Source organism: Manis pentadactyla, chromosome 10 (genome assembly GCF_030020395.1).
Source record: "Manis pentadactyla isolate mManPen7 chromosome 10, mManPen7.hap1, whole genome shotgun sequence".
Classification (NCBI taxonomy): domain Eukaryota; kingdom Metazoa; phylum Chordata; class Mammalia; order Pholidota; family Manidae; genus Manis; species Manis pentadactyla.
The window spans coordinates 82,668,242-82,687,972 of NC_080028.1; the positions used below are offsets into that span (position 1 = coordinate 82,668,242).

The 19,731-nt window shown below is 51.2% G+C and overlaps 2 protein-coding genes and 1 non-coding gene across 40 annotated transcripts; 2 read left to right on the top strand and 1 right to left on the bottom strand.

The window, feature by feature from the left end:
- Nucleotides 1–1,085: 1,085 nt before the first annotated feature.
- On the top strand, nucleotides 1,086–4,604 carry TUFM (Tu translation elongation factor, mitochondrial). 2 transcript variants are annotated; one of them, XM_036919607.2, is made up of 10 exons: nucleotides 1,086–1,240; nucleotides 1,344–1,535; nucleotides 1,987–2,153; nucleotides 2,410–2,514; nucleotides 2,606–2,770; nucleotides 2,900–3,032; nucleotides 3,112–3,216; nucleotides 3,329–3,480; nucleotides 3,591–3,710; nucleotides 4,246–4,604. In XM_036919607.2, the coding sequence occupies exons 1-10, from the start codon at nucleotides 1,198–1,200 to the stop codon at nucleotides 4,417–4,419; spliced, it is 1,356 nt and encodes a 451-aa protein (XP_036775502.1). In that variant the 5' UTR covers nucleotides 1,086–1,197; the 3' UTR covers nucleotides 4,420–4,604. The 2 variants fall into 2 exon arrangements, with proteins under 2 accessions (XP_036775502.1, XP_036775503.1); XM_036919608.2 differs by lacking the exon at nucleotides 3,112–3,216.
- Nucleotides 4,605–6,062: 1,458 nt separating this feature from the next.
- On the top strand, nucleotides 6,063–6,168 carry LOC118929456 (U6 spliceosomal RNA). The gene has a single exon (XR_005031578.1). It is a non-coding gene; the product is annotated as a U6 spliceosomal RNA (small nuclear RNA).
- A 424-nt stretch (nucleotides 6,169–6,592) lies between these two features.
- ATXN2L (ataxin 2 like) lies at nucleotides 6,593–18,366 on the bottom strand. 37 transcript variants are annotated; one of them, XM_036919560.2, is made up of 24 exons: nucleotides 17,799–18,362; nucleotides 16,242–16,278; nucleotides 16,016–16,072; nucleotides 15,856–15,927; nucleotides 15,372–15,522; nucleotides 14,919–15,043; nucleotides 13,740–13,831; nucleotides 13,071–13,271; nucleotides 12,361–12,536; nucleotides 12,089–12,199; nucleotides 11,334–11,546; nucleotides 11,176–11,247; nucleotides 10,874–10,944; nucleotides 10,405–10,700; nucleotides 10,255–10,324; nucleotides 9,558–9,704; nucleotides 9,381–9,453; nucleotides 9,098–9,285; nucleotides 8,615–8,744; nucleotides 8,405–8,526; nucleotides 8,021–8,233; nucleotides 7,666–7,719; nucleotides 7,357–7,516; nucleotides 6,593–7,089 (listed from the first exon to the last, which is right to left on the bottom strand). In XM_036919560.2, the coding sequence occupies exons 1-23, from the start codon at nucleotides 18,098–18,100 to the stop codon at nucleotides 7,367–7,369; spliced, it is 3,123 nt and encodes a 1,040-aa protein (XP_036775455.2). In that variant the 5' UTR covers nucleotides 18,101–18,362; the 3' UTR covers nucleotides 6,593–7,089; nucleotides 7,357–7,366. The 37 variants fall into 37 exon arrangements, with proteins under 37 accessions (XP_036775455.2, XP_036775454.2, XP_036775431.2 ...); XM_036919559.2 differs by having other exon boundaries at nucleotides 6,593–7,112; XM_036919536.2 differs by having other exon boundaries at nucleotides 7,666–7,909.
- Between the last annotated feature and the right edge of the window lie 1,365 nt (nucleotides 18,367–19,731).

The window sequence follows — 19,731 nt, forward strand, 5'->3', positions numbered from 1 at the left end:
GAATGAAGGAATCTATTTGAAACAAAAACCATTAATTGAGTTTTAGTATCTGATGAGTTTCAGAAACATCAATCAGGGTTAAGCAGCTGCTATTATCATCCCAGGGTGATGAGATGATGGATATGAAAGTTACAGGTCATTTATTTTCCTTGCACTCATTCAGTCAACAGACATTTATTTACTGAGCACTCACTGGGTGCCCAGCTCTGTGTTAGGTGCTGGAGACACAGCGGGACCAAGACAGACTCAGGCTGTCCTTAAAGGCACCTGACGCTGGTCCCTCAACCTCAGAAGTCATCAATAAAACTGGGTGGGGCGACGATCAAGAGAATTATTCCCAGCGCTGCTGAGGGAGCTACAAGGGTGGACGACAAAGCTTTGTCTGACACTCAGGCTGAGAGCTAGGAGGGCGGGTATTTGAGGGTCAAGGACTGTGGGACGGGAGACCCCTGGATCCCATTCCTGACTCCTACCTAACTCATTTCCTCTCATAGCCAGACGTCAGGATCTCCCTATGAAGTAGTTACTACTGCTCACACGTTACAGATAAGGGGGTGCGGGGGAAGGCCCAGCAGAGAGATGAGTCACACTTGAGACCCACCCTCCGAGAGGCTCCCAGGACAATCTTCCTCAGCCTAACTGCAGGACTTGGTCCTACCTCCAGCTGCGGCACAAAACCCGCCAGATCTCTCGCCAGACCTGCGCAGTGGTGGGTTGTGGGCCAGGGCGTTCCTGAGCAATCCGCGCCGAGGCCACCGCCTCGGCCTCCCCGAAGCTGGCACTCACCCTGTGGACCCCGCGAAGCCCTACCTAACTCCTACGCGAAGTGCAAACACAGCTTGCCGCCCTGAACTACAAGGCCCATGAGCCTTCGAGCGCTGGTGCAGTAAGGGACGCTCCAAATCGCCCTCCGGCGCTTCCAGAGAGAACTGCGTTGCTTCCTCAGCCCGCAAATCCCAAGTGCGTCGTGGAAACCTACATACTAGCCCGGCCCTGAGACACGAGCATCTTCCTTGGCGTCTTCCGTCCCGCGCCCGGAAGTCAGTGGAGATGACCATAAAAACTGGTGGCTAGAGGGGCCCAGACTTGCCCTTCTGGCTCACTTCCGCCGGAAGTGACGCCTGGTGTCTAGTGCCCTTTCCTTGCTGCACGCGAGGGTGTAGGGTACCCGGTATTCGGGGCGCGAATACGACCACAATGGCGGCCACCACTCTGCTGCGCGCGACACCTCTCTTCAGCGGTGAGGGGACTGGGAAAGCGATGGCTGCCCGGGGACGCGTGGGGTTCGTCGGGAGTGGCTGGGCTCGGACCCGCGCCCTGACTCCAAGCCTCTGGCACGGCAGGTCTCCGTCCCGGCCCGACCCCACTATTGCAGGGTCTCTTGCAGCAACTGAAGGTCCCGGCACAACCGTTGTGCCGCGGTTTAGCCGTGGAGGCCAAAAAGACTTATGTGCGCGACAAGCCCCATGTGAATGTAGGTACCATCGGCCATGTGGACCACGGCAAGACCACACTGACCGCGGCCATCACGAAAAGTAAGCGGGGTTGAGCTGGGCGTGTCCAGCAGCGCCTGCTCTGCAGGAGGGACCTGGAGCCGGGGAGGTGGGGCCAGCGGACTGGCTGCTGAAGGTGTTTAATGTGGCCCTAGGAGCCAAAATTTGGGCTGGTGGTGGGTTGGGAGATGCAGGAGACACATAATCCCGATACATAAATTAGGGACCCCGAATGGCCTCCAGGTAGATGTGGCCAGTGCCCTGTGAGAGGAAACTTTACGCTACAGAAGCCATGGCAGGACCTTGAGGCCCTTTAACATTTCTTGCTGAACCGAAGTTACTTCTACTTGGAGGCGTTGAGACGGGGGTGTCATGGAAGCATTATTCCCCAAGACTGACCTTTGTTTAGGTGGGAAGAACTCGGGCTGTGGCCTGAGCCCTGCCTCTACCTCTGGAACTTTAGCCGAGAGGTGTGTTTTCTTCCCTTCATTAGTTTTAGCTGAGGGAGGTGGAGCCAAGTTTAAGAAATATGAGGAGATTGACAACGCTCCGGAGGAGCGAGCCCGTGGTATCACCATCAATGCAGCCCACGTGGAGTATAGCACTGCCGCCCGCCACTATGCCCACACAGACTGTCCAGGTCATGCAGATTATGTTAAGGTGAGAAAGTGGCTAGAAACAGGGCCAGGAGCTGCCTCCTGTGAGGAAAAATGCTGGGCTTGTGGGGAGGACGTTTAAGATATTCAAGAGGTATGGGTTTGAAATCATGGATTTGTGAGCATAGCCACTCAAAGTGGGTGGTAAGGAGACAGCAGAGAGAGGTGGACCTCAGTTCCTAACTGCTCTGCTTGGCTAGATGGATGTGGAACTGAGGAAGTTGTTGAACTAGGCCGTTTCCTCTCCTCCCCATGCTCAGAATATGATCACAGGTACCGCCCCCCTCGACGGCTGCATCCTGGTGGTGGCAGCCAATGATGGCCCCATGCCCCAGACCCGAGAGCACTTACTGCTGGCCAAACAGGTACTCAAGAGTCTGGGTAGGGGTGGAAAGAGGAAGAGTGGGAAGTTGGGCCAGCCAGGACACCATCTCTCACTCTCTTTCCCATGTACAGATTGGAGTAGAGCACGTTGTGGTATATGTGAACAAGGCAGACGCTGTCCAGGATGCTGAAATGGTGGAGCTAGTTGAGCTGGAGGTCCGGGAACTGCTCACTGAGTTTGGCTACAAAGGGGAGGAGACCCCAGTCATCATAGGCTCTGCTCTCTGTGCACTTGAGGTGAAGGCAGGGTCAGGCAGGCAGAGGATCAGCCTGGTTGGGCAGCCAGAGCTCTGCTCTGTCTGGGGAGTGGTTATTGGTAAGAGGAGTAGAATGGAAATTTCAGAGTCCTGTCATATCCCCCCATAGCAACGTGACCCGGAGCTAGGCCTGAAGTCTGTGCAGAAGCTGCTGGATGCTGTGGACATGTACATCCCAGTACCCACCCGGGACCTGGAGAAGCCTTTCCTGCTGCCTATAGAGTCAGTTTACTCTATCCCTGGTGAGCGCCATGCTCCATCAACTCTTCCTCCCCTGGCAGTAGCCTTGCCTGGGGTCCCTGATGTCCTGTTCCCTTCTAGGCCGGGGCACGGTGGTGACAGGTACACTAGAGCGTGGCATTTTGAAGAAGGGAGATGAGTGTGAGTTCCTGGGACATAGCAAGAACATTCGTACTGTGGTGACAGGTACAGGAAGGAACAACCCACAGCCTAGCTCCAGGAAAGCCTCTCCCCTTGCAGATCCCTTGTGCCTTCCTTTTGCCCCAGATCCTCCTCCCTCATCTCTTCTCCCTCCTAGGCATTGAGATGTTCCATAAGAGCCTGGAGAGGGCAGAGGCAGGTGACAACCTTGGGGCCCTGGTTCGAGGCTTGAAGCGGGAGGATCTGAGGCGTGGCCTAGTCATGGCCAAGCCAGGATCCATCCAGCCCCACCAGAAGGTGGAGGCACAGGTGAGGGCAGCATGTGATAGTGGGAAGCACTGAGCCAAAACTGTCCCCCTTGAAAAGGCAGTGCTTCCAGCCAAGCCAGGCTCCACTCTTAACTGCTCTTTCATTTCCAGGTTTACATACTCAGCAAGGAGGAGGGTGGCCGCCACAAGCCTTTTGTATCCCACTTCATGCCTGTCATGTTCTCCCTGACGTGGGATATGGCCTGTCGTGTCATCTTGCCTCCAGAGAAGGTACAGTGGATGTAGAGAACATGGAAGGGGCACCCCTCATATCACCTCTGCCTCGCTCGCTGTTCCAAAGATGTGACAGTGTGGGTGACTTTTCCTTGGGTGAAGAGAAGGTTGGCTGATGTAGATGAAACTGGTGATGGAAGTCTGGACCAATGGGCTTAGGAGTGAATCCTCATCCAGTATTTCCTAGGCTGAAATAGACAAAAGCTTAGCTATGTCAGTATTTATCCACAGAAAGATTTCCCAGAAAAGCATTCCTCTTGTTGAGGGTTTCACTATACATAAGGGTGCAGAGAAGTCCGGCAAATAAGAAACCCATAAAACTCCACAAGTTCCCTCAACTTCCTTAAAAACATACCTAAGGAACACTGACCACTAGTCCTTTTCTGCTTTTGCACATGCCTGACAGCTAGGATGTCGTCCCCAGAAGGAATCATGTTGTTCCGTTTCCCGGTGACTTTTAACCCCTCTGGTAGCCAGCAAACAGAACGAAGGCACCCTGAAGGCCATGCACGATCCGTCTCTGCCCTTCCAGGAGCTTGCCATGCCCGGGGAGGACCTGAAGCTCAGCCTAATCTTGCGGCAGCCAATGATCTTAGAAAAAGGCCAGCGCTTCACCCTTCGAGACAGCAACCGGACCATTGGTACCGGCCTTGTCACTGACATACCAGCCATGACAGAGGAGGACAAGAATATCAAGTGGAGTTAAGTGTGGACCTCTGTTCAGACTGCATTCAGGGCTGCAAGGCCCATGTTCTCTCCTGTTTCTGGAGCCCCCTTCCCAGGACATAGACTGCAACCCAGCAGAGTGCAGCTAGACTGACACTTCTGGTCAGAAGGGGCCATGTGGCCTACCGGGTGAGGTAGGTCAATAAACTGTTCTGTGAATAGTAAGCTAGCTTGTTGTGTCCTGTGTTCTTTGTGTAAGTCAGAGAGGATCGGTGGGTGGAGGTTATAAAAATGGAGCTGAGGCCCATGACTGTTGAGCTTGATAAACCTTGGGAGCTCATCTCTGGTGTGGTCTAGAAAACCTCCCATCTTTGTAAAGCTGTCTACACTGCTTTGACAGCTTGAGAAAGGAAGGTAACCAAAGGAGAAAACTAATGAGCTTTGTATGATTGCCTAGCAAAATGCTCCAGGAGGAATGAATATTCATAGCTGCTATCCTACTAGGAGGTACTGGTAAAGTTATCACTTGCAGCAGGCTCAGGTGCCAGACCTACCTCATTTCCTGTTCAGGTAGTTACCAGGCTGTGAATGTCTAGCTACCCTTGTTTAAGGTCTGTGATAATGGGGGCCTGTCTCTTACCTCTAGAACCAGTACTCAGCGTGTAAGAGGTACTTAATATGTAATCTGCATGCTTGATGGGTTAGTAACACCACTATGTCACCAGTTCCAAATAGAATGTGTAAAATGGTTTTATTTTCAACATTTACTGAGATTGAAAATTGAGAAAGGCTGTTTTATCAAATATGCAGGGAGTAAAATACAGAGTTAATTTTCACAAACTTGAACTGACCAAGATGCTGTCCCCAAACAAATGATAACCGGCAGGGATTAATGGACAACCCTTTCCACCTTGGATCCTGACAAACTAGTATATCCAGGACAAGCCACTGACAAGCAGCACCAAGGAGAGGCTCTTGGGCCAACTTGAGATCTGTTTTGAAAAACTCATAATCTGATCTGTGACTTCAGAAGCAAGTAAGTGGGCTTGAGGTAAAAAGGACGTCAGAACTTAACAAGGTCTGTCTGATGACAGGGCAGGTTTACTTGTTTTACACTTATCAACAGCTGAGGCACAAGTTTCATAGGAGGATGCCTTACTGGATGAAGGCCAACTTCCCTCCCAACTTTTGAGTTGCTGCTCAGAAAAGAGGATGAGTTACCAACCAACCTGCAGTCCTTTGTGAAGCATCAAGGGCCATGCTGTAATGGCTGCAGTCATAGCTCACTACCGCAGAGGCCTGGCCCATCTGCACTGCCAACCAACATCAGGAGCCTAAGGCTTTCTTGCTCTGCTTCTCCCATCCCTACCCGCAACTGGCATCCCCTAGAACTTCAGCTTGGGACCTAAGCCTGCCCATTTTTTACTTACCTCTTTCCATTCCTCCCTGCCCCCTGCCAACCTCATACTTAGCAGTAACAGGTTTCAGATCCCTACAACCTGGACATTCCCCTGTATTTAACTTAAATTCTTCCTGCCCTGTCCCAATCTCCTGATTGGTCCAAGCTGAAACAGCCCTGCCCACTGAGCACCAGTCTCATCCTTACAGTCCTCTAAGGGCAAAATTATCTCCATTATACAAGAAAACCTAGGCTAGGTCACAGACTACAAATTCCAAACTGCCTTGCTCCCTTTAGCAGTATATATACTAAAACTGGAACAATACAGGTTACCTAGTATGGCCCCTGAGCAAGGATGACATGCAAATTCATGTTTCAGTGAAAAAAAATCCAAACTGCCTCCTTGGAAGAAACAAAACTCTACCTCCTCTGAAGCCTATTATTTCTCCTTTCTCCACCTCCTGCTTGGCTCTAGTCCTGTCCATTATCCTAGTTTAGCTCCTGCTCCCCTAAACCTGGCGCCTCATCACCCACACCCAAATACTGCAGCTAAGCACACCAGGCAAACCTTTATTCCCAGTGGCCAGTAACACTACAGTGCTTTTCAGTGTAAAGATGTACACAATTCATGAGGTACTTACATTAGAAATGAAAACTTCAAGTCGTACCTCAAGATGGGGCTGATTTCTAGGTCATCAGGGCAGGGGGTGACCCATGTAGCAATTACACTGCCCCACCTTGGGAACCATAATATACCAAGAAAGACTGACAGCACCATCTTATTCTCTCCAAAAAGAGGGAAACTATAGGCAGATTAAGTTAGTTTAAAATTTTATTTTTTTTTATACTTTTTAAAATATTTTTATGTAATAAAAAGTAAAAGTCCTTGTCCAACCATCCTTGTGGGGCATCTGTCTGTCTCTCACGCAGATGACTCAAGTTAATGGGGAAGAAACAACAGGGGGCCCAAGTCTGAGGTTATAAATAATAGAAAATAAAAGATCTTCCATCTCCAGTGGAGGAAAATGAGAGGATTGGGAGGGCAAGACAGTAGGGATGGGCAGGGGCAGAGAAGGAACCCCCCCCAAACCCCCGACCCCGCTGGACCCTGGCCCTGCCCACTTGGAGGCCCCTCCCATTCAAGGTGCTTGGCAGGAATTCTCCAGCTCCCTCAGGGGAATGGGGGGTTTGCGGGGCTGGGACTGGTCCGAGCTGCTGGGGGAAGAGACATAGATCACTCTTCCCTCCACTCATGGAGGTCTCAGGTCGCGGCCAGGACAATCTTCAGTTCCCCGGGGGGTGGAAGGGGAGCTGCTGGGAGGGATGAGATTGAACTGGTTGGAGGGGAAAGAGAAGAGAGCAGGAGCATTAGAACCCAAGCAGCTGCCCCTTTATCCAATGCCGTCCAGTGTGGGGTGTGGGGAGCGTTTGGGTGGGAGCGGCCTCCTCAAGGTGTCTCATGGGGCTGTTGGAAGCACAAATCAATCTCTGTTTTCCCAGTGAGCCAGAGCCCTTACTCGTGTGCCCAGCTCAGCCCCCCACACCCCAGCCTGGCCCTGTCTGCTGCGCTGACCTTACCTCGGCTAAGTCAGGAGACAGTCGGGGTCACTGAGAGCTGGGGAGGCAGTGGGGAGGGGGGCTGCTGGATCACAACTGAGCGAGGACGGAGGGAAGCAAAGGACAGAGCCAGGAGCAAGCCCCTGGCGGCGGCGACTGTGGCTTCTGCCCACCCTACATACTTCACAGACAGGTGCAGGTCGGCGGGCGCCCTGTGGGACAACCCTGCCTCCAAGACCCCTCACTCCCCACCCAGAACCCGTGCATCCTGCCCCACCTGCAGCCCATCAGCTCTTCCATGCCAAATTCCCCCAGCTAACGAGAACTCACGAATCCTGTCATCGGCTCCTCCTGGAAATCCAGGCGCCTGGCCAGGCTGCTCACCTTGGGGGTGTCCGATGTAGGGGTAGGGTGAGGGTGTGGAAGCTGAGAGTGCAGGCACCCCGCTCTGGGGCACCGCGCCTTGGGGGGGGCCCCCATGGCTCTGGGGTGGGTGCAGCAGCATCACCTGGGGCGGGTGGGGAGCCCCAGGGTGGGGGGGCGGGGCTGCCGTGATTCCCGTTTGGACATGGGCCTGCAGAGAACAAGGAGCAGCTGGGGGCGCCACAGCAGGCCAGCCCAAGAGTCCTGGCATCAGGCACTCGGGACCCACAGTACCACAGCTCCAGGTCCCTCAGGCTCTTACCTGGGTAACATGGGCCATGTTGGTGAAGCCGTGGGGCAGCTGCTGGTGGGCATGGATGGCATACACAGCAGCTGGCTGGGGAAAGCTGCTCTGAGGGGACTGGGCAGAAGGTCCCGGTGGCAGAGAAGGCGGCGTGCCTGTCAGGGCCCCTGGGTGGTACAGATTCTGCTGTGGCTGTCCACTGCCCAGGTGTGGGGCCTGCCCCGCCTGGTGCTGTCAGGGAGGGTAAGGATGAGTGCCACCCAGTCTTCCGGCACCCATGCCTACCACCCATTGACCTGGTCCTGACCTTCCCCACTGGGGAATGACACCTAGCTCTACCCCCTTTCTTCTGGCCACCCTTTATTTACGGCCCCAACCACTTGGATCCCCCATGGCAGGCACCTGGACAGGACTGGGGGCCGCATGCTGGGACTGCGGCTGGCTCCCAGTAGGCGTGGTGGCTGGCTGCGGCTGGTGGGCATGGAGCTGCGTGGTATGGTGTGGATAGGACTGGTGAACAGTGGCTACAGCAGAAGAGGGAGAGAATCATTGCCAAGCACACGGGAGGGGCTGAGAAGCACAGCCTTGGGGAGAAGGTACAGCAGAACTCACCATAAAGGGCTTGGGGAGTGGGCTGCTCTGCAGAAGGGTACTGAGGGGTGGACGATGACACAATGGCCTGGGGATGGCTCCCTGACGTCAGCATGCGTGGGTTGCTTTGAAGCATGGGGGCAAACACCGGCTGGAGGGACAAAGAAAACATCGGCATGACAGAGGACTTTCGGAAGCTTGTCCTGCTACCCCACAACCTGTGCCCAGCCCTACTCTGGCCTGGTCCTAACTACCTCTTTTAACATTCACAGTAATCCTCCTGAAGAAAAGCCTTTTTATCTGTACCATATAGGGGGAAAAACTAAGGTTCAGGTGTTCAGCAATTTGCTACACAGGTCCTATCAGAGCCAACACTGAAACCTGAGTCCAACACCTCCATCCAGAATACTGCCTGCCTCTCTCACCCAGATCCTGAGGCTGTGAGGTGGAGATGGGGTCCCTCACACGGATTCTGTACCCCCACTTCCCTCTTGTGCCTGTCACCTGTGAAGGGTAGTGGGCCATGGGCTGCATCATGGCAGGCTGGCCTGGGAACTGCTGTGGGTTGTAGGGGATGTAGGAAGAGTAAGGTGTGGCAGCCACCAGAGGTGGGCCAGCAGCAGCAGCAGCTTGCATCATTGGAGGGGCTGAGGCTGGCTGGTGTTGGTCCGAGCGCTGGGGAGGTAGGGAGCCTGCGGGTTGAGGCAAAATAGTGCCAAGTTCAAGCTCCATCTGCCAGCAGGAGATACGGGCATTCCCACCAACTGCCCTTCCTGACTTGGCTCACCTTTTGCTCCCCGATACTTGCCCTGCTGTCCAGGCACAGAGTTGGATACAGGATATGGATACATTTGAGGAGCCTAGGGACCAGAATACAGATGAGACAGAATGACCTGCTTACATAAATGCTCAGAAGAGGCCTGACCTGGTCCTTACCAGCCCAGACCTCTTACCCTCCTCTTACCTGAACAGCTGGTCCCATGTGAATTTGAGGTATGTAGGAAATGTACTGAGGGCTATAGAGCCCACTCTGGCCTGCTGTCAGCACCGGGATGGAGGGAGTTGAATGAGTCCGGGGCCCCGGAGAAGTTGGGGTACTGGTAGATTTATTCTTTAAGAGATATAGGAGAATATGTATAATGTACAATTTTTGTGACCCCCAACCCATACCTGAAATGGCAATGCACTCAAGAGTGCTGCATGCCGAACACATTCTACACTTTATCTTAAGCCTCACATCCATCCCTATGACACGAGCATTCTCAAATTATAGGCAAGGAAACTGAGGCAGAGAGATTAAGTGGCTTGCTCAAGGTCATCAAGTTTATACATACAGGGGTTCAAGCCTAGTCACTGGGCCTGAATGAAGCCATGCTCCTAATTACCACACTAATCACATACTCCCTAAGCCAAATGCTAAGTTCCAGGAAGAAACATGTAACCACTTGTCAGACACATCAGGATCCGCACCCCCCACCCCCCTCACCGCCCCAAACCTTAGGCCTGTTTTCCCCAAACCCGCCCAGCTGCTACTGTCCCTACACATTTGCACAATGTCTCCTCTTCCTGCCCCTGGTCCCAAACTCCCCACAACTCTCTATTACCCCACTCCTACATCTGTTTCACAGAAACCAAGTCCATGTTCTCCCATCCCATCTCACCACAGACAGCAGAGGCTTTGTGGGGTTGAACTCCTTAGCATTGGGGTTCAGTGTTGACTTCTTCACTTGTCTATAAAAGGGAAATAAAGTAAGTCGTCATGGCTTGCCCCTCATCAACCCTGATTTACCACCCAGCTCCCCACAACTCACTCAGCAACAGGGCCCTCATCCTTGTCATCTCCCTTGATGAGGCCCACTGGGGGGCTGCCAGTTTGGCCTGGACAAGGCAGTGGGGGCTGCTCTGGCCCCTCAGTGCCTCCTGATGATGGCAGGGGTAGTTTGTCCTCCTTATCCAATATGGACTCTGTCTTGGAAGAGACTGGGGACCCCATGGATTCTGAAGTCAACAGACCATCAACCTCCTTCTCCTTCCCTTTCACCTCCTCCTTCAAGATCCGGGGAGGAAAAGGATCCAGGCTGTTCTCAGGGGAACTACTGGGCTGAAGCTGAAAGGAGAGAAACATACATTACTACCTGGTCCACACCCCAGGTTCTGCTTCTTTTATCCTTGCTTCTCTCATCTCTTCTGTCCCACCCAGTCCAATGCCTCTGTAATACCATCCTCACCCCCTCCCTATCATCCAACTAACATCCTAGCACATTCCCACACTTGTGTCACCTTAAACTGGGCTCCAAACTTCCTCAGTTCTTCCAGTTGAAAGCGCTTCTGTTCATTCTGAAGGCCAGGAACTAGGAGACAGTGAAAAAGGAGAGAATACACATTTCTTTTCTCAGAGGTAGCTATATAGTACCAGTAGCTCAAAGGAAAAGAGACCAAGGTTATAAGAGCTCTTGAGAATCCAGCAAGAGCAATAAGGACCACAGGGCTGATAAACAGTGTTTCTGATTCCAACAGCTTTCCTAATTGAAATGCTCTTAATCAAAGGGGCACCAGACCTCAGCAGATGAAATAATCCTTACCTTTCCCAGCTATCCGGGATAGCTCCTGGGACTCCAGAGTTCTCCCAGGTTCCTTAGCCGGAAGTTCTTTTACTAAGCAAGAAAAGAGATGCTTGAAGATCTTTCTGTCCAGACACACACTTCACATTTTGCATAGCCCTTGACCACATGGCTCTTACCATCTGTGGGGGCCAGTAAGATCTTTGGAGAAGCTGGGGAAATGCAGCCTACACCAGGTTCCACAACTGACGAAGTCACAGGGATGGAAGCAGAAGAAGTCGGTACTGCTGAGCCCATGGGAGTCTCTGGACAGGAAGCTGAGACTGGGGCAGGGGCAGCTGACTTGGGAGAGCGTGGGGGGTACATCCGGCCCGCTGGAAGAAAAGGGAAAGCTGCACGATGGTTACTGCTGGTCAATAGGCAATGAGTATGGGGTACTTACTAGAAACACCAAGGAAAGATTTACCCATTTTTTTATATGCAAGGTGACAACCTAGAAGTCTAGAAAAACAAGGCAGACAATTTAAGCAGATAACATGGCCTCATGAGCACCATGAAAGACTGGAAGGTTTAAAGGGACCATCATGACTCAGTTCCAGCCAACTAGAGCTATGCAGCAGAACAGGTTCAGTATTGGTAGAACTTTCTATATTTCAAAAGAAAGTGGCAATTATGACTTCTATGATTTTTGTTTTCTAAAATGTTGACAACTAATTTAAACAAAAGACATCTCCCAGCCAGACACAACCCATGACTGCTACATCAGGATTTCTGCATGAGGAAAATTAACAAATTCTTTCCTAAAAATCATTAATTCAATCTCCCATAAAACATCTTTCGTACCTTGAAATTATCTCCCATCCAGCATTCCAACAACTGACATATTTAGACCCTTCTACAAATTCCTATCCATGTAACACTCCTGAAATTTTACCTGCAGGAGGAGGTGCAACAGAAGCTTCTCCAGAAGGCCTACTGCTGGGTGAAGAGAGAGTCTTGGCACCTCTCAAAGGTCGCTGTGCCTTAGGGGACATGCGGGTAGGTCCTATTTTTTTTTTTTCAAAGGATGGGGGAAAAAAAGGCAGAGTACCTGCTATTACCACAAATGCCATCATCCTTCCAACCCATCTAAATCCTTTCCATGATCCTTCCCACTTCCCTGCCATCCCCTCCCATGCCCCCCACAAAAATTTGCTTCACACTCACCTCCATTGATACCACGGGTCTCGGAACCTGGGCCAGGGCTGCTGCTGTCAAGATGGTGAGGGCCCCGAGGAGGCAAAGAGCTAAGGCCAGGCCTGCCGCCCCGGGAACTACTGCATCGAACTCCTCCACGAGGACCTTCCCGAACTCGTTGGGGTAGAGGGATATACTTTCCCTCCCTGAGGGAGAGAGTTCAAATAAAGTCAAGCAGCCATAGAACCCACACATTTTAGAAAGTGGAAACCTTTCCTTCTAAAGTATGTGTGCACGTGCATTCACACACACACATGTCCCTGGCTCCAGCTTTTTACATTATCCAACTTGATCATCTGTCCTGGTTAAATGTTGTGTTGCTAGTAAGTTTATGACCTTCTGTTGCATTAACTCTGATCTGACCAACTTGGCCAATGAATGCCCTACCATTCTACCACTCCTGACCTAGGAGAAAAGTAGTGGTAGTGTCATTGTAGTTCAAGGTGCAGAACATCATGTATAGTTTGAGTTAATTTTCATAAAAGAAAGTAAGATATACATATGGATGAATAATATGTAGAGAAAAAGGAAAATATAGATCAGAAGTCTGGAAGTAATTTTTTTTTTATAGCCATAAGCTTTAGCCTCGTAAGTCTTAAACAAGAGTATACAAAAAGCTCTTGGCCCAAGTCCAGGCCCATACAGTGAGTCCCAAACAGACCAGTGTGCCCCAGCATTACCTAGATGCCAAGCTGGGGCTCTCCCGTCCTGAACCCTGCCGTTGGACCGCACTGTGTTTCTCCTCCTCAGTGCGCCCATCATCGTTCTCCATGGCGATCCGCAGGCGGTACTGGGGACTCGATTCAATCTCTCGAGCCAACTGGGCTGCACGCAGCTCCCGCTGACGAAACTCTTCTGAATTGTCCTTCTCTAAGGGCACCCTACGAGGACCACCAAGGACCACAACCATCCCAGAGTCAGTCGACAACAAGGAAAAAAGGAAAAACATTCCTATCAGTCCTGTCACCAGCTCAGGTATGCTAGCGCACCCTTTCAATAACTCAGCATATATTTACTGGGCATCTACTAGATCCCATACCTAAAAGCAAGGAACTATCTCTGAATCTGAGGGACACTTAAGATGCATATGTCTGTTTTAAATCTAGAGAAAAATTATGGATGGGTGGACAAGAAAGCAGTTATTTGCTACCCATGAAATGGCCTGGAATCAAGATTAAGAGAAAAACCTGTGAAGGAACAATTCACAAAGCAGACCAGGAGTGAGGAGAGTGGATAACCTGAACACTGAGAACAGCATGAATAAATGCTATGTTCCACCTAAAGATCGGCCTTCTGTTGGTGATCCCATGACTCAAACCGCACCACCTGGGATGTTCCAAGACACTCACGTGTAAGAAGAGAGACTGCTATCATAGGTTGTCTTTACACCATAATTCTCCTCATTGAATTTGAACATTTCGTTGGGATCCCATCCATTGGACTAGGGAGGGAGGAGGGAGAATGTTTTAAAACCCAGCAAGGAAAGCAGCGATGACCTAGCATTCTCATCCATTTGGCTGAAAACCTTAAAAATATATGACTACACCAAAAGTGGAAAAATGGGAACATGCTGGTGGGAACTGTAGCACAAACTGGCAGGAACTAGGAAAACCAATCGATTTCCAGGTCTACACTACAGATAGATTCTGGCTTATGTGCATGGGGACACATGTTCTAAAAACTCTAAAAACTTTTTTTTTAAGTGGGAGAAAGCTGTTCATTTCTTACAAGCAGTCGTCCACTTCTGCTCTCCGGTGTCACAACCCAGCTGCAGAAGAGGCCCCACCCAACTTCTCTGGTCCAAATAAGCCCTCACTGGCCCATGTAATTACCTACTGATATGGAGATAAACTACTTCTCTCCACCCCATGGAAACACCTATTGATGTGGAGATGCACAAAGGCCAGGGAGAAGATTCTGGAAATACTGCAATTTTACCCATACCTCCCCAGAGAGGCAGAGTAAGGCACTATTCTTAATAGAAAAATAATAGCAATGTAACACCAATCAGTAAGGGATAAATACAATTTGATGTCTTCATATACATATGTATGTAAGTAGAACAGTTGAAAGTTAAGAACGATAAACTAGATATATGTACCAATAAGAAAAAATTCAAAACAACAGTCAGGAAAAGTCCATTCTCATGCAAATTAAGCATAGCAAAATAATATGCATTTACTCATGAAAAATTTTAAATGATTTAAGGTAGTTGTTTTTGAGAAGGGAAATGGGTCTATATGGCACCCAATCTTTATACTTTTTTCTAAGTTGGTGGGTGGGGAAGGACTGGAAGCAAGTGCTTGTAATTATCAATCACAGATGATGGGGAAACAGGTATTTTTGTTTTGATATTTTCTGTACCTTTCCATTTGAAATCTGCCCTCCATTAACAAACAATAGTAAAAGATTTCCCTCCCCCCACCCCCAGAAGCAACTCTTGGTTCCAAGAATGACATCATTGTCAACAACCCCACTCTCGCAGCACAGCCGTGCAGCTCTCAGGCTCTTGGGAAAGGAGACTATACCATGTCAGACTCGAGGTCGTAGTCATCGCTGTTGCTGTCACCCCCCTCCCAGCGCTGAAGCACCTTCTCTTTGTGTTCCCCATTCACCTTGGAGTTCATAGCAATGGCTGAATCTGTAAACTTGTCTGTAGGGGCAGAATTGAAGATCAGTAGTCAGGTGGTTATTTCATAGCCTTCTTTCCAACACCCTCCAACCAAAGCCTCATCTTAATAATTCAAGAGGAGCAAGGAATTGAAAAAAAAGGAAGGAAAATATGAAGAACCACAACACAGGCCAGAATTCATCCCACGCATCTAACATATTTTCAAGAAGAAAAATCCAGCCATCTTCCTCAAAAGAAAAAATAAAAAAAACTAAGATGGTAAAAGAGGGAGGAGAGAATCATATCATCTAAGTGCTCTCTGCCCTCTATTCACAAAGACCGGGTCTGACATAACAACCTGGCACAATACCTTTAGTAGCATAATTGAAGTCAACATTTCGGAAGTGGACAAGCATGACATCACTTGGTTTAAACACCATGGTATCCACAATGTCTTCCCGACGAGGGCCACCTGCTGGCTCAGATACTTTCCGGTGCACAGCGTCTACGGCTAGTTCAAACTATATAAAAGTCCCATTTCCCAATACCAAGGGTCAGAATAAAGAAATGTGAAGACAAAACCATGACAATTTTACCCTCACCCTTTCTAAACTTTCCCTACACCACATTCCCATGTGCAATGTCTTCTCAAAATCAGTCACAGGACTGAGTTCACCGTTAAAGTACCCAGCCCGCAAACCACAGACATGTCCTTTATTGTTTGTCACACATATCTAGCACAAATGATTAACAGCCACAATGTTGTCCAAGGCCACTCTTCTTCTTCAGTGAGCCTATTTCATTCTCTTCATCCTCCTCTCATTCAACTCCAAAGCTAATTTAAGAACACTGACCTTTGAACTCAGAGTCTTGAAGATACCCTCATAGGTGGTACCATTCTTCACCTTTACATCGCAAGTAGAGCCCTGGGAGAGTGGGAAAAATTTAAAAAGTGTCTCTAGAAAACTCTAGCATTACACTCCTCCAACAACCCAGGGTTAGGCACCCACTTACCACAACAGCTGTAAGGAAATGCAGCATTCTGGAATTGGTGTAGACACCCTCCAACACCTATCAGTAACACAGGAGGGAGAAATAAAGAAATAGCCAGTCAACACCTTACTTCTAAATGCCCAAACTCCACTCACACCCACCTTGTATGTATCTATTTTTGCACTTAATCTACCCCATATTCCCAGAGATGCATCTCTATCTTAGTGGGTGGGGGGAAGGTACTCACCGGTGACTGTGGGGGTCCCTTTCCTGTGCTTTGTCCCCTATAAGAAAAGTAAACAAGAAACTAGTTACTTAAATGTATGCCCAATTCCTGTTTTACAATTAATTTCAAAAGACTGGGTATCCTAGAACCATATTCATGTGAAGATGCTAATTAAGCCATGAACCAATTACTCAACAAGATTTTCAAACTCACCTTATAGAGCAAAAACAGTGTAGGCCTAGAAGCCAGTAAAACACATTCCCTTCAAATGCTAAGTAAACAGACTGCAATAAACAACGGTTGTCAACTGCTTTAAAAGCCAATTCAACATAACCTTCTCACTTTCTCCAAGGGGGCCAGTGCTACATGCTTCCAACAGACCAATGCTGTAACCAATAATCCAACCCAGGCGTAAAGGTGAAAGTTCAGTTAAGTGCTGATTTGGAACTCCCTAGCTCAGACACATTATCTTCCTAACAGAAAAGACAATTATTTTCAGTAGGTTTATGCCCCAAACCGTGGGAGGAGGGTACTCCCTCTACAACCCACCCCTTCGACCTCTTTATATTCATTCAGAGGCTGTTACCCACTCCGGGAGGGTTCACCCGGTAACCTGCTCCTTGCTGGCTGATGTAACCGGCGGTCGGGGAGGGCGACCAAGGGTCCGTTCGCGGGGCTGGGGGACAGCGCAGCCGCAAAAGCCATCCACTGGGAGGCCTCGCCCGGTCTGCGCCGGCGCACTAGCCAACGGGCCTCCACATTCGCCCCTCCCGTGATCAGAACTCACTGCGCCTGCGTCTACCGCTACCCTCAATCCTATTAACCCACAGAAAGAAACCCACTGGGGTGCCCACCATATTTTCACCACCAGGTGAACCTCTACACGCACATTCCTAGCTCTTGCCCAATGTTAGCCGGGGCTCGGCGAATGCCCGGGTCATAAGACAGAGCAACCCCGCGCGCGCTAGGTGCCCGGCCCGCCGTCCTCCCAGTTGTCCCTCCTTCCGTCCCCCCGCCCATCCCGCTCCCTTTCTACTGGCCAGACCGGGAAGGGGGAGGTTGTAACCAGGTCCTAAGTCCTTCCCTCCCCATTGGCCAAACTGTGGGCCGCGCGCCCCCCTCCATTGGCTACGGCCGGGGGTCCCCCTTCCCGCAGCTGACTCCCCATTGGATGAAGCGGGGGACCGCGAGACCCTTCGTGGTAATGGAGCCGGGGACCCCGATCACCTCCTAATACACACATCTCCCCCCAACTACTCGTTCCAAAGGTGCTGGCGGGCGCCCCGCTCGCCCTTAAGGCCCGGACCCCGATCCCTGACTAGGCTCTGAAAGCTGAGCGCGGCCCCTACAACCCGCGGTGGCCGCCCGGGCACCCTTTACTTCCAACCTCAGGATCTGAGAGGGCCCATCCCCAGATTCACGGGGGGTTTCCCACTCCCCCTGGCGCCTCTCAGAAGTAGCCAAGCTAGGGGCCCACCTCGCGCGGTATACTCAGGTCCCCGCCGCCGGGCCGGAACCGAGCTGCCGCTGCCATACCGCAGCCTCGGCCCCAGTGCCCGGAAACCCATCTCTCCTCACCTGGCGCTGCCTGTGGCCGCTGCCCCTGGCCTCTCCTGATGTTGCTGCGGCGGCGGTGACGGCTGCGGTCCCAAGACGCCCTCGGCTCCCCGGCGGAGCCCACTCCCGGCAGCAGCTGCAGGCCCCAGGCAGGGAGAAGCGGCCGTAGGAGGCCCTGAGGGGGCCGAGGTTGAGGCCAAGGGACCCGGGAGACCGCCGTTGGTGGGGCTGGTACCCCCGGGAGGCCGGCGGGCCACGGCCTGTTGCGTAGCGGACGGCTGCTGGGGCTGAGAGGTCTGTTGTGGCGGCTGAGGCTTCAACATGATGGCAGCGTCCGGAAGGGGAATCAGGGGGAAGGGAGGGAGAGAGGAGGCCGGGGCTAGGCCCCTGCCGGAGAGCGCGGGAAGCGAGGAGGATTGGGAAGTGGGGGACCCGCCGTTGGCGGGCGGGGGGAGCCCCGCGGTGTCGGGGGTGGGCAGAGAAAACGGCGGCGCGAGGGAGCGCCGCGAGGCGGAAGGGGAGGAGAGTCTCGCGGGCCAGAGGAAAGCGAGAGGGCGCGAGCCGGCCTGGCGCGCGTGCGCGTTACCGGGGAACGGGGAGGAGGAGCGCGCAGGCGGGAGCTCCCGAAGGGGGAGGAGCGGAGCGAGATGTCCGCGCCTGCCGGGGCGGTTAGCTCCGGCGGGAAAGGAGAGAATAAAGACGAGTGTTGCGCCTTAGCCTTTGGAGTGGGGAAGGAGCAGCACGATGCTCACGCGCGGTAAAAATTTGCGGCCCCTAGGTCTCAAACAGCCCTAGATTTTGCCAGCCGCTGTGGCTTCACAATGAGCGTGTGAAGCGCTGGGGGAGGAGCCAAGGAAAGCACAGAGGAAGGAAGAACCGGCCACCCTACCTACGCCGGTGGCGTAGCGTCAGAATGCCTCCGCATAGTGTGAAATGTCATCGCGTAGCGTGCAGGTCTTCCGCCATTTGGGGGTCGTGGGCGGAGTCTAAGTGCAAAAAAAATCCCGAGTTTAGACTAGCGGCTGCTCTTAGGCGAGTGGTAGGGGTCATGAGGACTTACGACGCCATCTGCTATGAAAGGCTGATGGGTATTAAAGGTATTAGCTTGAGCATGCCGGATATTACAGATCAATATATGCCTAATCCTAAATTATTACTCAATAGTTTTAACCCAAAAGTGGTTTCTCCATGCCCTAGAATGAACTGTTAAACTGTAATAACAAACTCTCTGAAGGCCAAAGTTACTAGGAGCTAATTCAAAATCCTCTACCCAACTCTGCATGACGCCAGAATTCATTCATAATTAGTTGGACATTAAGACCTTACGATGGACGCTTAAGTCTCCCTCAAGGACTCAAGCCCGTTGCAGATGCAGGCGATTAGAAGAGAGCTCTTAAATGAAGCAGAGCACTATGAGGTAGGGTTGACACCTTAATGCAGCGTTTGGTGATGGATTTCTAGGCAGAGGGAATAGGATGTGACAAGTTTAGAAAACTTCAGCATGGCTGGAGCATAAAATTAAAGAGGAGGGAGGTTTTAAAAACTGAGACTAAAGAAGTAAGTAACCTGGGACCAGATTCTAAAGAGACTTTGACATTATCCTCAAAGCAGTGGGGAGACTTTTCTACAGAAAATCTGCATTTTTAAAGGATTACTCTTTGCAACGTGGAGAATGGAGTGAAGCTGCGTGGGTCCGTGGTCTCAACCCTGGGAAACAATATCTCAGTCTCTCTTGGCTCCAGACATTAGCATTGGAATTCCTGCCAACACATCTCCCCTAAAACCTAACTAAAGTCGGCTTTACTTTTTGGGAAGTTTTCTTTCACCCCTGCTTCACTCCTAGCATCCAGTGTTAGGCTCCCGTCCTGTGTACAGGGAATTGCAATTTGGAAGTGATTGGATCCAAGTGGTATTTTATAGATCATGTCTCCTGGAAGCCTAAATAACAGTCCAG